Genomic DNA, 14616 nt, shown 5'->3' with positions numbered 1-14616 from the left:
ATGCATTTAAAATCATCATCATCCCTTCCCAATATTAGCTCACTCTTACTTGGAATAATCTACATTCTCCAGTAAGCGATTTTCTGTGAGTCGCTTTAGGATACAAACTGTGCTGTCCCTTTTGACTTGTCACAGCACTTGTGTAAAACTGAAGGGAATCAGAGCAACAAAACCAAATCACACCACAAAAGGAGAACCTTAAAAGAAAAATCTCCAATAGTTTGTTTATGTAAAACACATGTAGCTTTTCCAAGCAGATGGAGACAAATTACTTTCAGGAGTAAACTGGTCTAAGACTGCAAACAAAAAATGTATCCAATGTCTAGTTTAAAGAAACTTGATAGATAGCAGTGGATCAGTAGTAGAACGAGTGGTTTACCTTTTTTTAGAAGGAGTAAGCTACACCCACTGAAACTTAGGCCCCAAAGCTGGGGGTGTAGGGGCAAATTGCCAATAAGAGGAGTAAAGGAAATGAATTGTGCACATTCCTCCATTAGCTGCACGATCCATCTCAAACTCATTTATAGAATTTGCAGCTAGCTATTTCATTCATTCATTCATTCATTCATTCATTCATATACTACCTCCTGCTCCAAGGAACTCAAGGTGGTGTTATGTGGTTCTCCCATCCCATTTTATCTTTGCAACAACCCTGTGAGGTAGGTTACGCTGAGGGAGAGTGACTGGCCCAAAGTCCCCTTGTGATCTTCTTCACAGGGTGGGGGATTTGATCCCTGGTCTCCCAGGCCAGGTTCTGGATCGAAACCCTGGATAGCACAGAGGTAAAGAGTTGCTGGTGATAATGTGAGTGTAGGCATCATGTTTTGTCCCCATGTACATCAGCACCTCTGCATGAGCACAGCCCTGCTGAGAAATCAAAGGTGAGTGGGGCAGGAACACATCAAGGTCATCAAATATGAACCAACCCCCTAATAATTATGTGAGCCCCTTAATTCCATAGCCAGAGATATTGTTCTATATAGCAAGGACTGCAACTCCTATCAGCCCCAGTCAGTATGACCAATTGCTTGGGATGATGGAAGTTGTAGTCCAACAACTTTTGGAAGGTCACAGGGCTGATGTCCTTGCCCTGAAGGAAAGTAATACAAGTTAGCATTTAAAAATCAATCAATCAAATGAGGAGGAAGAGGAGGAGGAGGAGGAGGAGAAGAAGTTCAGTAGAGATGAATAATTTTGCTAATAAATTCACAAAATTGCTTTCATGTTAAAAGAATCCTTTTTCTGCTAAGGTTTCAGTCTGGTCAGGAAGCCAATTGTGTGAAAGAAAAGCTATTAAGTTGCAAGGTGCACTTTTATAGTCAGTGGGTCACCAACACTTGTCTGGAAAGAGCAGGCTCTTTGATAAATCCTAATTTATAAAAGGCCAAAGTGCTTAGGATTCATACGGAATCACATTATGCTGCCATCTGTTATTTGCAACTGTTAGAGACAATGGATCATGCACTTTCCCCAGGCTCTCTCACACTACATAGAGAGCAATGCAGGTAGTGTTTTGCTATACTAGCAAGAAGATTATTAGTACTCAGACACTTTAAATAAATCCAGGTTAATTGAGAACGAACAGTGCATCTGTTCCGGTCTGCTTTCAGACTACTTCGATTTTTCTGGTTTCTTGCAGTGAAGGAGCCCCCCCCCCTCTCCCCACAATGCATAGAGAAAATGCTTTAGCATTATAGATGACTTTTCAGTGATTGTACATTATGTGTAATGCACACAATAGGTATTTGTTCGCAATGAACCGCTAAGCAGTGAACCTCAGTTCAGCAACAGCCGCTGCCTAGTACCACAATTCAGTCACAGTCCGAGAAATCTATGATGTCAGTTGCTTTAATAGGCCAGGCTGACGTGCCTGGCACTGACTCCCAGACATGAAGCGCTTCTGGTTTCCATGGGGAGGACTGCTGACTGAGGTATTCCAACCACACTTCCTACCAGCATTCTCTAGACCAAGGCGTGCAACACATACACATCTGAGCAAACATTGAACAGTATGACGTAACCCGACACCATAGGTGTTTTCAATGCCTTCCTTTTAAAAGCATCAGGAGTCCCAAATCCATTACAGATTGAAACAGCCATTCAATTTAAACAGTTCCTTCCCCGGTGGAATTAATATTTCTGGGATCCAAGGGCTGTATCTGGTCTCCTTTACCAATGATTTTGAAAGGTGGCTGGAGGAGAGTTGGGTTGCTACAACAATTTACAAACAGGGGAAACAACCCCAGTGAAGACAAAGTTGTAAGGGGAGAGGAGAGGAGGCTCTGCTTCAGAGAGTGAACAGAGGTAAAGGATAAGGCAGCCTCTCAAGTAACCTGGTCCCAATACACACACACACACACACACACACACACACACACACACACACACAGCGGTACCGCTGGTTAAGTACTTAATTCGTTCTGGAGGTCTGTTCTTAACCTGAAACTGTTCTTAACCTGAAGCACCACTTTAGCTAATGGGTCCTCCTGCTGCCGCGCCGCCGGAGCACAATTTCTGTTCTCATCCTGAAGCAAAGTTCTTAACCTGAAGCACTATTTCTGGGTTAGCGGAATCTGTAACCTGAAGCGTATGTAACCCGAGGTACCACTGTATATATGACTTTATATTTGAGTAGCAGAATCTGGAACTTGGCCCAGAAGGAGACTAGCAAGTAAGGAGCTAGCAATGTAGCTGCTGCATTCTGCACCAGTTGCAGCCTCCAGATCAAGCTTAAGGGTAGCCCCACAAAGATTACTCCAACCTTGAAGTTCCCTGTGCGTGTGAGCCAAACTATCCTGATCTTAGCCACCGAGGTAATGGGTGCCTCTAATGACAGAACTAGATCCAGGAGTTCGCCCAAACTATGCACCTGTTCCTTCAGGTTGCTGTCAGAATCATACTTCAGAAAGGAGGAAATGTTATGAAGGAGTGTCTGATAACAAGGAGTAGAAAAGACAAATGATTCCAGGAAGAGACTTCAGGGTTTGTGAACGAAAGAACACGCAAGGGTAGAAATGTGAGGAGCAGGCAAGGGAACTGAGCAGACTTATTAAAAGGAAAGGAGAAAAAAAAAAGAATTGGAGCAGTCTTGGGTTCAAAGCATTCTGACACATCTGGGGTACACAGATGTACTAGGCTCTGAAGTAGAGTGGACAAATAGAAGGAAGGTCTCCCGCACTTTTCCAGAAACCGAAGAGCAGAAAAGTGGGTGCATTTGCTCCATTTTCCAATGTGACCACCCTGGAAACACTTGGAAGAAAGCAGAGACTATGTAAGAGCACACATATTCCTAGTTCACCCCCAGAAAACGGCAAGGGAGGGGAAGAGTAGCCTCAAGGGGGTAATTTCTAGTTCTATAATTTCATGCCCAAAGTTGGAAATGATTATGGAGGAAGAGATAATGGAGAGGTAGACACCTACAGATTACATAATAGGGGATTATATTTAATAGCAGTGTTAAAGGCTTGAAAACGCTATGGCAAGCAAACAGACAAATGTAGAAGCAAGATTGGCTGGTTTTCTTTTTCCAGGATTAAGACAATCCTAGCCAGCTGGAGCCCAGCTGCTGGGTCTCACTCTTCCTCCCTCTTCCTCCCACACATGCCCAGATCCTCCCTTCTTGTTCTTTTATGCTTGGCTGTTAAGTGATCCTTGCAGGAAGCAACCTTGGCTCACACAATTAGCTCCCTGCCAAGTTTTTGCCCTGACCCAAATATTATTCATTTGGCACAGTGATTACCCTCCTCTTCTCACTAGGAAGCTTCAGACCCAAAGCAATATACATGCATACGAATCTGCAGTGGAAGCATGGCGATGCTGAAATAAAACACCAAATTCCTGTGTCCATAGCCAGCATTTCCCCCCCCCCCCCCCAGGTGGAAAGACTTGTCCCCTACTTAACATTCTGCCCTATAGCATTTTCTAAGCAGAAAAGCTTCAAGGTTCTAGCCTGCCTGGAAATCTATTGCTTAGGAATGCCAAACACCTGCCTAACCCCCCCCCCCCGCCCAATTAAAATGCTGTCCATAAAACAGTCCCCACCAATGCATGTGTGGACAAACATCTGTCTTTATCCCATGACTGCTAAGCTTACTCAGCAGTCTTTGGCAAGTGACTTTATCAAAAGCTTTTTGAAAGTCCAGATTACACAATGCCCACTAAATCACCCCTATGCTTATCATTTTTGCAGAAACTATGCCAGCTCTTCTTCAGCAAGATTTGTTCTTAAATGCTTGGTACTTTTATTTTTAATTATGTTTCCCACAAGTTTTCCCAGAATGGACAAAGCACATCCAATTAGGATTGATGCCATTGCCAAGTGGTGCCTCCTACACCCAGCCTGGACAGCCCATTCAGCTGATAACATCAAAAGCCACAAGACATCCAAGAGAATCAGCAGGGTTGTACTCCACCCCCCACCCCCCTCTCAGCAACAGTCATCCCACAGGGCACTCAAGGCAGCTTATTAACTTGCTTGCATTTTGGTGTAACAGGCTTCCGTTGCATGGGCAAATACGAATAATCAGAATGAATGATATGATTACCGGTGTACAGATAAATAGAAAGATGGCTATCATATCTCATCTCTGTCTCTAAACATGCTAAACATACCCAACTCCCTCCAAAGTTCCTCTAAGGCTTGGTTTCCAGACCCTTGATCATCTTGGTTGCCTTCTTCTGCACATGTTCCAGCTTCTCAATATCCTCCTTAAATTGTGGTGCCTAGAACTAGAGAGTATTCCAGGTATGGTCTGACCAAGGCAGAATAGAGTGGTACTATTACTTCCCTTGATCTAGACCAGTGTTTCCCAACCTTTTTTGGGCAAAGGCACACTTGTTTCATGAAAAAAATCTCGAGGCACACCACCATTACAGCCCCATGACGTCAGCGCGCAGCGTCACGCCGGGAGGGACGCACGAAAGTGTAAGATTCAATTTTTTCCCCTCCCCCTTGCCTTCCTTCTGTGCCAACCGCCAAAAAGCCAAGAATCGCGGGACCGCCGGCGGAGGGGGGGAGGGCGAGCGGAGGCAGCGGCGAGCCCCGTTCCTCCCCATCCGCCCCATTCCGTGCAAGGAGCGCAAACAGGTGTGAGAAGGGGGTCAAACCTGCGGGTCGGCGCCGGGGAACCTCCAAGCTTTGGGGGTGGGGGGGAGGAGGCAGCAAAGCGAGGCAGGAAGGAGAGCGCGGCTTGGCGAAGTACTCGGCGGCGAAGGCCAGCAGGTCCGGCGGCCGGTGCCGCAGCACCTCCACCGTGTAGCCCTGCAGCAGCTCAGTCAGACCCGGCGGGATCTCGATGCTCATCTTGTAGCCGAGGCGCGCGGGAGACTCAACGGACGGGCCCGGGGGAGAGAGAGAGACACGGAGAGAGAGCGGGAGTCCCTGCTCGCCGTCGCCACCGCTACAACTACTGTGGCGGTTGGTCGTGGTCGTCGCCACCGCCACCCACCTCTATCTATCTCTCCCCCTCAGCTTTCTACGCGGGCCTCGAGCCGGAGGTGGGGGGTGGCCGCCGCCGCTTTCTCCGCCTCCACGTCCTGCCTCCTCCTCCTCGAGCCCTCCGTCAGCCCTGAGGGAACCGCCGCGCTCGCGCCGCCGCTCTCTGACACGCGAGAAAGAGAAAGGAACGGAGCGGCGGGGTAGTCGGGGGAAGGAGGGGTCGGAATGGAAGCGCGAGGCGAGCTGCGCATGCCCAGCAGGAAGCGGCGGAGAACGCCACAGAGAGAGAGAGAGAGAAGCAAGGGAGGGCGGGGAGTGGGCGGGAACACGCTTCATGCATCACAATAACGGACAAGAGGCGCTCGAGGGATCGATTAGGACCTAATTTGACTTTTACAAAAAAAAAAAAAAAACTTTCGAATTTTCCCCACGGCACACCAGGCAACATCTCGCGGCACACTAGTGTGCCGCGGAACAGTGGTTGGGAAACACTGATCTAGACACCATAGCACAGTGTGCCCAAAGTAGTAGTCCAATCCTTTTAGAAACTAGCTCAGCCGACAATGATTCATTGCAGCTCAACTGCTTCACTCATCAAATCTGTGTACAAAGTAGCATTCAAGTTTAGCCAAGTATAGCTGCACAGGGGGAAACTTTGAAAATATTCAGAAAAGCAACATGTTAGGACATGTGCTGATCATGTTATTTCCATTGCACTCAGAGGCACTGTGCCTCTATCACTCTCCATACAACACAAAGAAGTAAGCTTTATTCTTTAGGGTTGTTGTTTTTTTTTAATTAAAGAATAGCTAGGTTTCCCCCACCAATTTGAAAAAAAACTAAAGAGTTTCAAGAAGAGCTGTAGGCAAGGTTAATGCCCTAACAGTAGTTCCAGCTACTCTGTAGTCTAAAGGAATTGCAACACACCGTAGTGTGTTTCTTTGTAAACAAGGAATTGCAACACACCGTAGTGTGTTTCTTTGTAAATAAGGCAGAACAGTTCCCCTCACGTAAAACCAATACTTTAAACAAATGATCTCACTGAAGTGTGATGCCGTGGTGGCACTCTTCATTGCAAAGAAGTAGGAAGAGAGCTAGATGCCTTGTGACAGAGCATGCCCCCATCTGGCAGAAAGCCCAGATACCATGGGATGGCTTCAATTATGTTTGAGGGTTATAGTAAGGTCTGAACATTAAGGGTTTAAAAAGATTTAAGGGGCTGGTTTTTTTTAGCGTATGCATTCTAAGACCCAACATACAGAGAGATCTAGGAGATGGTTCTGGGGAAGAACTTCCTTCTCTTCCCCTCTAGCAGCTCTTAAGATAAAGAAGCAGATCACCTGGAGCTTGCTGTAGTCCCCACCACCACGGCAGTCAGATTTCAAGGCACTTGAATGCCACAATGGAAGAACCTGGACTTCACATGTAGCCACTTTGCCCTCACTTTGAATAATGCAGCAATAACCCACTTTGAGGGTTGTTGTTTTACAGTCAAGCAGTATATAAACTGTACAAAATAAATAAAATGTTATACCAAAGACAGTTAAAGTAAGTTTGCTCAGGCTTATCCCAACTAGTTGACTCATCCATTTCATTTGGATTTTATGTATATTTTAATAAATTTGGTTTTATATGTTAACATTTTATCTTCACTGGAATTTTATACTTCAAGATCTTTACACAGGAAGTGGTCTGTGTATACATTACTTTAATAAAAACAAACAAACTGGGCAACAATATTATCAACTCCTTGTTCCCTCTTCTGGATTTAGAACTTGTATCCCTTTAAAGTTTGTCACAAGACGCCTGCATGCAAGACACATATTCTCTCTCCTCTTCCTAGAGCAGCATCCATCAACCACAGGCACTGCATAGATCCATGTTGAAGCTCTAAGGTAAAGGTAAAGGAACCCCTGACCATTAGGTCCAGTCGTGGCCGACTCTGGAGTTGCGGCGCTTTATTGGCCGAGGGAGCCGGCGTACACTTTCCGGGTCATGTGGCCAGCATGACTAAGCCGCTTCTGGAGAACCAGAGCAGCGCACGGAAACACCGTTTACCTTCCCGCCAGAGCGGTACCTATTTATCTACTTGCACTTTGACATGCTTTTGAACTGCTAGGTTGGCAGGAGCAGGGGCAGAGCAACGGGAGCTCACCCCGTCATGGAGATTCGAACCGCCAACCTTCTGATCGGCAAGTCCTAGGCTCTGTGGTTTAACCCACAGCACCACCCGTGTCCCTGTTGAAGCTCTACATGGGTATAATTTCTGCTTTTCTGAGGCAAACAGAAAAAATGCATGACTGCTCTTTCAAGAGGTCAACCACACTCTTAAATCCCTAACATGGGCACACACAAGCCGGAAAATGCTTAAGTCAATCCACCCCATTTTCAACCTTGAGCTGGATCAGGAAACAATGTTCAGTTCTTTTAGAAAGCATATTGAGTAGCAAGTGCTCCTTTAATCATTTCGTAACATGGTTAACTCCCTGACACAGAATTTTACTCTTTAATGATGACAGACTTGGCATCACTAACCCTGGGAAAAGACACTGTGTGCTGTCAAACAAGAGCAAACTCTTGCCTTTGAACTTCTGCAATATTTACTCTATTGCATATATCCCATATATACTTCACGTTATGCACAATATTTTTGATCTTATTTCCACATGGGTATATGAGATTATGGGATGCAGGTGGCGCTGTGGGTTAAAGCCTCAGCGCCTAGGACTTGCCGATCGAAAGGTCGGCAGTTCGAATCCCCGCGGCGGGGTGCGCTCCCGTTGCTCGGTCCCAGCGCCTGCCAACCTAGCAGTTCGAAAGCACCCCCGGGTGCAAGTAGATAAATAGGGACCGCTTACTAGCGGGAAGGTAAACGGCGTTCCGTGTGCTGCGCTGGCTCGCCAGATGCAGCTTGTCACGCTGGCCACGTGACCCAGAAGTGTCTGCAGACAGCGCTGGCCCCCGGCCTATAGAGTGAGATGGGCGCACAACCCTAGAGTCTATCAAGACTGGCCCGTACGGGCAGGGTACCTTATATGAGATTATATGTAGGTGCTGGTCTTCTTTTTTTAATCATTCTAAACTGAACTGGGTAGAACCTCAATTTCTAGATTCCATTCATGGATTTGTATCTGCACCACAAAGCAAAGCTATTTAGACTAATAACTTCTCCAAAGAATCTCGGTAACTGTAGCAGAAGAAAACCAGCACTCACACAGCAATCATAACCAGGGGACTTCAGGAAAGGCCATGGCAATCAATGTTTTACAACTATTTTCTGCTGATGATGTAGATGTGGTTTGGGAAGCAAAAGGAAAGAAATGTTACAAGTGGAATGTATGCAGAAACCACATAACAAATGTACCACACCAGTAACTGCTTTGAATGAGTTCCCCGTAGTAATTGTATCATATAATGCAGGGGATTAAGATTCAGAAACTGAAGATAGGACGAGAAAGTGCCTCTAATGTGGAAGATGAAGTTGCTTTTTATACTACTCATCTGAATTGCACCTCTGTATTGCTTTTTAGTTTCCTTGCAGAATCACTAAATTCATAAATGAGTTGTTTGGGTGAGAGAGAGCACATTATGACAAACACAAGTAACATTATCAGATAGTGATCAAATTATAAAGGCCCTCAGAGGTACTCTTTAAATTGCAGTTAAAGTCTAATAGTCTCTCAAGAAAAAGCCTGCCAACTGATCCATAGAGCCACTGAGTGTACGTAGTAGGAAACTGGCCTCTGATTGCCTCACAATAGATGTACCAGTAACTCTGGCAAATTTCAGTACTGCAAAATGCTAATAGGATTTATTGTTGCCAGTTGTGTTCCTAAATACCACTTTTTATTTAAAGGCGGTCAACATGGTGCCTTCCAGATGTTGTTGGACTACAACTCCCATCACTCTTGACTACTGGCCATGTTGGCTGGCACTGATTGGAGTTATAGTCCAGCAACATCTGGAGGACAATAGGTTGGGGAAGGCTACCCCAGGTCCCCGTCCCTTCAACCCCTACCCTATAATTATTTTTCCTTTGTAAGGAGAGGAAAAAAAGATATATTTCACATATTGCTGAAAACAGGAGGTTACTATTTAAGAATGAGTGGGAGAGCTCATATGATCATAACTCAAGTGTGGTAAGTTGTGCTATGAATGTCCTTATAGCCCCTCCCTAAATGCAACTCTTCAATTAATTATAGTTTCCCGTTTTGTCTGAACTATCGTTAACTATAATTAATGGAAGACTTCTTGCTCTGTTCACTTGCTTGTACAATGGGAGGATCAAAAGGGCTGCCTAGGCCAGTGTTTCCCAAACGTTTTTGGGCAACGGCACACCTGTTTACCGGAAAAAAATCTCGCGGCACACCACCATTAAAGCCCCGCCCCGTGACGTCAGCGCGCAGCGTCACGCCGGGAGGGACGCACAAAAGTGAAAGTTTTTTCCCTCCCCCTTGCCGGGGTGGGAGGAGGCAGCAGAGCGAGGGACTGAGGGACGGCGGCAGCTGAGGCGGCCACCCCTCGACGCCGTCCCAAAAGCCGCCAAAAAGCCCTAAAAAAAGAGGAGCAGCACAAAAAACACACCACACACGGGGGGCGTGTTCTAATTTGCTTCTAACTCCGGGTTAGAGCGCAGCACGTGGAGGATGGGTGGGGAAAGAGAGAGGAGGCGCACTGATAGAACGCCAGGCACGGGGGCCGCCAGGGAGAGCCAGCGCGCGCCCCACCCCGGACGCTCGCGGCCACCGCCATCCCTCCCTCCCAGGGAAGGCGGGATTAGAGCAAGCGCCCGGGCAGCAAGAAGCGCGCGCGCGCCGGCCCTGCCCTGGATCCCTCAGAACCGCCAGTCTCTGGGAAAGTGGGCTTGGCTTCAGAACTCTCAGGCAGCAGCACCCGCCGCCCGGCAAGGCTTCCCATTGGGAGGCGCGAATGCTTTAGTGGGCGGGGATTGGTGCAAATATAGGCAGGGCGGGCTGAGAGGAGGAGCCGCCGCCGAGGAGCAGCGACACCAGCAGCGTTTCCTCTCCCCCCTCCCCTCCTGTGTCAACAAGCGGGGCGCCTGCGCCGGGGGTTTGCGCGTCAGGCAGGCAGCCAGGCAGGCAGACGGCGAGAGCCCCGCGCTGGGCAGCCGCTGCTCGCCGCCGCCGCCCCGCGTCTCGCCGCCCGACTCGCCCGCCTCCCTCCCACGGCACACCAGCCGATGTCTCACGGCACAGTAGTGTGCCGCGGAACACCGGTTGGGAAACACTGGCCTAGGCGATTCTGAGGCTCATTCCTATCTTGTCTTCTTAAGCAGAGACATGATTGCCCCAACACACTCATTGTTGCAGGCCAAGGGACCTTTTGGAACAGTGAAGCAAAAGGACAATGTTTTGATTAGAACTGCAGTCTTGACCCAGTTTTAAAAAGATATAAGAGAAAGGAAGCTTAAATGCAGCTAAGGAAATTTCAAATTATAGCTGTCACTTTATTTTTTATTTTTTTAAAAAAAACCCGCACTAAAAAGGGGCCTGGTGAGCCTTGAACAGAGGGAGAAAGAGAAATGAAAAAAGTCCCCAGGAAAAGCATCAGACTGGCCACAACTATTTATTCCAGACAACAGGGAACTCTTAGAACTCGGCAGAAAGGGAAGGCATGCATGAACTTGCAGCGATGTCATAGGTTAGACTAAACAATAGTTGTTTACAAGAGAAAGTAAGTTTTTTAAAAAATGATCCTGATTGGCACCCGTTCCAAGTCCACATGCTTATTCAGAAGCACGTAGCACTGCTGCCAGGAACAGGCATAAGTAGGCTGTCATGTGGCTCAGTACATTTTCAGGCATGATGTAGTTGGGCACCTGATCTTTTTTCAAAACAACTTTGGAGGACTGTTTTGCATGAGACTTGTACCACTTTTCTCCAGCAGCTAATGAAGCTTTCCTAGTTAAAATCACGATTTAGCAGTTTATACTGGTGCGTATCATCAGCTTGTAGGAATGAGATACAGCTCCTTTTCTGCACTTATTTTGTTAAAGTAATAGTCACCTTTGCTGTCAATTTTGCTTTCCTTTGCCAAGCAGCCAAAAAGCTGGCGTAATTGGTGGGCAACTCAGTCACCCTTTATTTTGCAGTTCAGAGCCAAAGCCACACTTACCAGCATAATGCACAGGGATTTCTATCTTCGGCCCTATGACGTAATGTCCCTCCTCCAGACTGTGAGCTGTAATTGTGGTCCACTGTCGGCATGAATGAATCAAAAGGTAATCACTCTCCCTAAGACCTTCTATAGCTTCTCCTGCAAAAAAAAAAAGGAAAGAAAAAAAGAGCAAACAATCAATACCATAATCAACATGTAGAATACTTTCAGATACCACATACAATGCTTGAGCTAATATATTATAGTATATTAGTATAGTGGCCAACTGGTGGATCTGTGAAATCCCAGGTGCAAATCTAATCTCTGCAATGAATTTAGTATGTGGTCTTAGGCAAATAGCTGTCTCAGCTTTTGGACTGCATCTGCATTGTGGGTCTACAGTGCCAAATTCTCACAGGGTTACAGCAAGATTTATTGAACTTAATGCAAACATATATATTACAATGATACTGTTACTTTTTAGTTCTGGCCTATTGTCATTGCCATTTCAGTGTCTGGCAAGCAGGGCAAATCCATCCATCTTCAATTTCCATTGAAATTCCTCATCTTTCCCTACTCTCTCCAAAGCAAAAAAAAAGTGCAAGCTGTGCCTCTTTTATAAGTTTCAGGAATATTATAATAATCCTTGGATTGCTATGCTGTGTTCTGAAGCCAGCTTTTGATAGGTAAACAGTGATGTAGGGTGGAACATGTTCCATAATGACATTCCCCCCACAGTTATATTTTTCGGTGCAGGGATCTTTTCCATTTCTAAAAAAAAACCCCATTTCATAAAAATTAATGCCATCAACAAAGGACCATGTCAAAGGCTGCTCCTGTTCCCATCACTGGAGTTGGGGGTGCAGTAATTGTGCCCCTCCACTAGTAAGGAGATGCCATTAAAACACCTGATCCTATGAGCTACTGAGCCATGTCTCTTCAGAAATTGTCTACTAGTCTTTTACTTCAAGGCTACTATTATTCTGGATCCACCTGAATGCACATTATATGCTGAAATTACCTATGTTAACACAGAAAACAGAATCATCTTGATAAATCATGGCAAAGTCATGCAAATTCCTAAACTTTAGTTTGGAAGAAACCAAGCAGGCTGGCACAGGCCTAAGTTAGTTGAAATTGTAACTTAGGCTGGAGCCAAACCCATATAATTAGAAACAAGCTATCCTGTCACAATGTTTTCTAATTCTTTTAATGTCTCTTTGTTGGAATGGGGCAGAATGGATCAAGATGTGTTAGTAGAACTGAGACCAAAAGAAATTTATTAATACTTCAATTTGGCACTGGTTTTCTGTAGACATGTTTTATGATTTCAGGAGGAAATTTACTGCATTTCCCATCCTCTCCCAACCCATCCCGAATTCCTGCTTTCTGATTCAAGCCAATCCTTTTGTTGTGAAACACCTACTGGTGCTATAGCACAATGTAATTTAGGTGCTTTGTAATCCCTCCTGTCTGGGAACCAGGTCACTGAATATTGCGCTTGTGGTGATTCTGCATGACTTGTACCTCCTTCCTACTCTCCCTTCTTGGGTGGCACACTTGTAAAGTGCCATCCAGGGCAGACACCCATCTGCCTACACGTAAGCACACTTTCTCTGCTACAGGCAGTGGAAAAATCCAGGATATGAATACCAAGGAGATTCACACTTTGCTACACGATTCTTTTCTTTGGATGCTAGGGAAGCACATCCAGTGAGGTTTTCCTTAATACCCAATATTCTTTCTGCAACCAGATTGGTGAAGTGTTTTTCTGCCCTTAGAAAGAAGTATGCTGCCATGGCTCCTATGAATGAAGTTTCCCCAAGACAGTAGTCTTCCCTATTGTTCAAATCTGATGAAACTTGCTAAGACAGCAGGACAATCAACAAGCATCATCATTAACTGACTTGTTTTGTTCCTCTCTGCCATGCATCTTTATTTCCTTTATTTTACCTCCAACCCTGGAAATGGTTTGAATGTGTTCCGCATTATTGTATGTGGAGCTAAACCAGATCTGGGCCTAGTTAAAACATGACAGGAGACCACCTAACAACCTGTGCAACCTCAAAACTTTTAAAAGAAAAAGGAAGTTATTCAGACCACAAAATGCATCTGTTCAGAAAGGCATTTTAGACAATGTCTGTGAGTGAGTTTGGCTATTTTTGATGCTGTTGGTGAACTGTTTTCATTGACACAGTATGATTTTAAGTGTTGTTTAAATTATTGTTTTTTTAATCATTTTCTTATGTACACCCTGGAAACCTATGGGCCAGGACATGGCTTATAAATATAAATAATGCATCAATAATATAACATGTGAGTCATATACTCCTCACATCTTACAATACAGGCAGGCAAAAGAAACTTTAAAAGAAACTTTAGTAATGCCCTTTTCTGTTTTAATCTTTCTATTAAAACCTCAGGAATCTTCATTCTTAGCACACTAGTCTGAGCATAATCAATTGTTTAATGTGGAGCAGCACACTGATAAGCACTCCCTTTTTCAAAATGGCTATTTCTACATTCATCTGCTATTATCAAGTATGAATACATTACCAAAACAATTTACATCTCTCTGGTATCTCAGACATCCTCAAATCTTTCATACAAATATTATTCAATGTGACATTTAATTACTTTTTTTTTTAAACTCAGACATATGGCTCATGCACTTCAATACATGTTTTTATAGTCAGTGAGAAATAGCACTTCTTGCCTACAGGCTGTTGTGCAATGATTCAACTAGCTACTGGCATTTTGCTAGCACTCAAACGTGAAAGTGCAAACACTACTATATTTCTCTGTGTTCTCCTGAAAGTTCATTATTTGGATTTTGGAAATCTTTTTAGAACGTAGACAAGCTCAGGAATTGCTAAGCAATAACACAAACATGGATTGCATGCTATGTAAAAAGTGTGTGTGTGGGGGGAGAACCATCCCAGAATGCCCTGTGCCAAAAAACGATGCGGCCTTTGTAGTGCTTATATAATGATTTCTCAAAGTTTGATTGCCACACATAATTAAAACTGGACAGGAATAGTGAGGGTGTTGATGAGCTAATA

General features: G+C 45.2%; 1 protein-coding gene across 3 annotated transcripts in view; it reads right to left on the bottom strand.

The window, feature by feature from the left end:
* The window catches only part of GAREM1 (GRB2 associated regulator of MAPK1 subtype 1), an 84739-nt gene that overhangs the window by 45785 nt on the left and 24338 nt on the right, over window positions 1-14616 (bottom strand). For 2 of the 3 annotated variants that reach the window (XM_077933070.1, XM_028737077.2), the window contains exon 2: window positions 11573-11713. Coding sequence is in view for 2 of the 3 variants with exons in the window: in XM_028737077.2 (XP_028592910.2) it covers window positions 11573-11713 (141 nt within the window). In the remaining variant the exon portion in view is untranslated. Of the gene's footprint in view, window positions 1-11572; window positions 11714-14616 lie in introns of those variants that run through there. The other variant, XM_028737079.2, reaches the window with a different exon arrangement.

The sequence above is a fragment of the Podarcis muralis genome, chromosome 8 (assembly GCF_964188315.1).
Source record: "Podarcis muralis chromosome 8, rPodMur119.hap1.1, whole genome shotgun sequence".
In the NCBI taxonomy this organism is placed as follows: domain Eukaryota; kingdom Metazoa; phylum Chordata; class Lepidosauria; order Squamata; family Lacertidae; genus Podarcis; species Podarcis muralis.
This window is presented reverse-complemented; position numbering and strand designations above follow the sequence as displayed.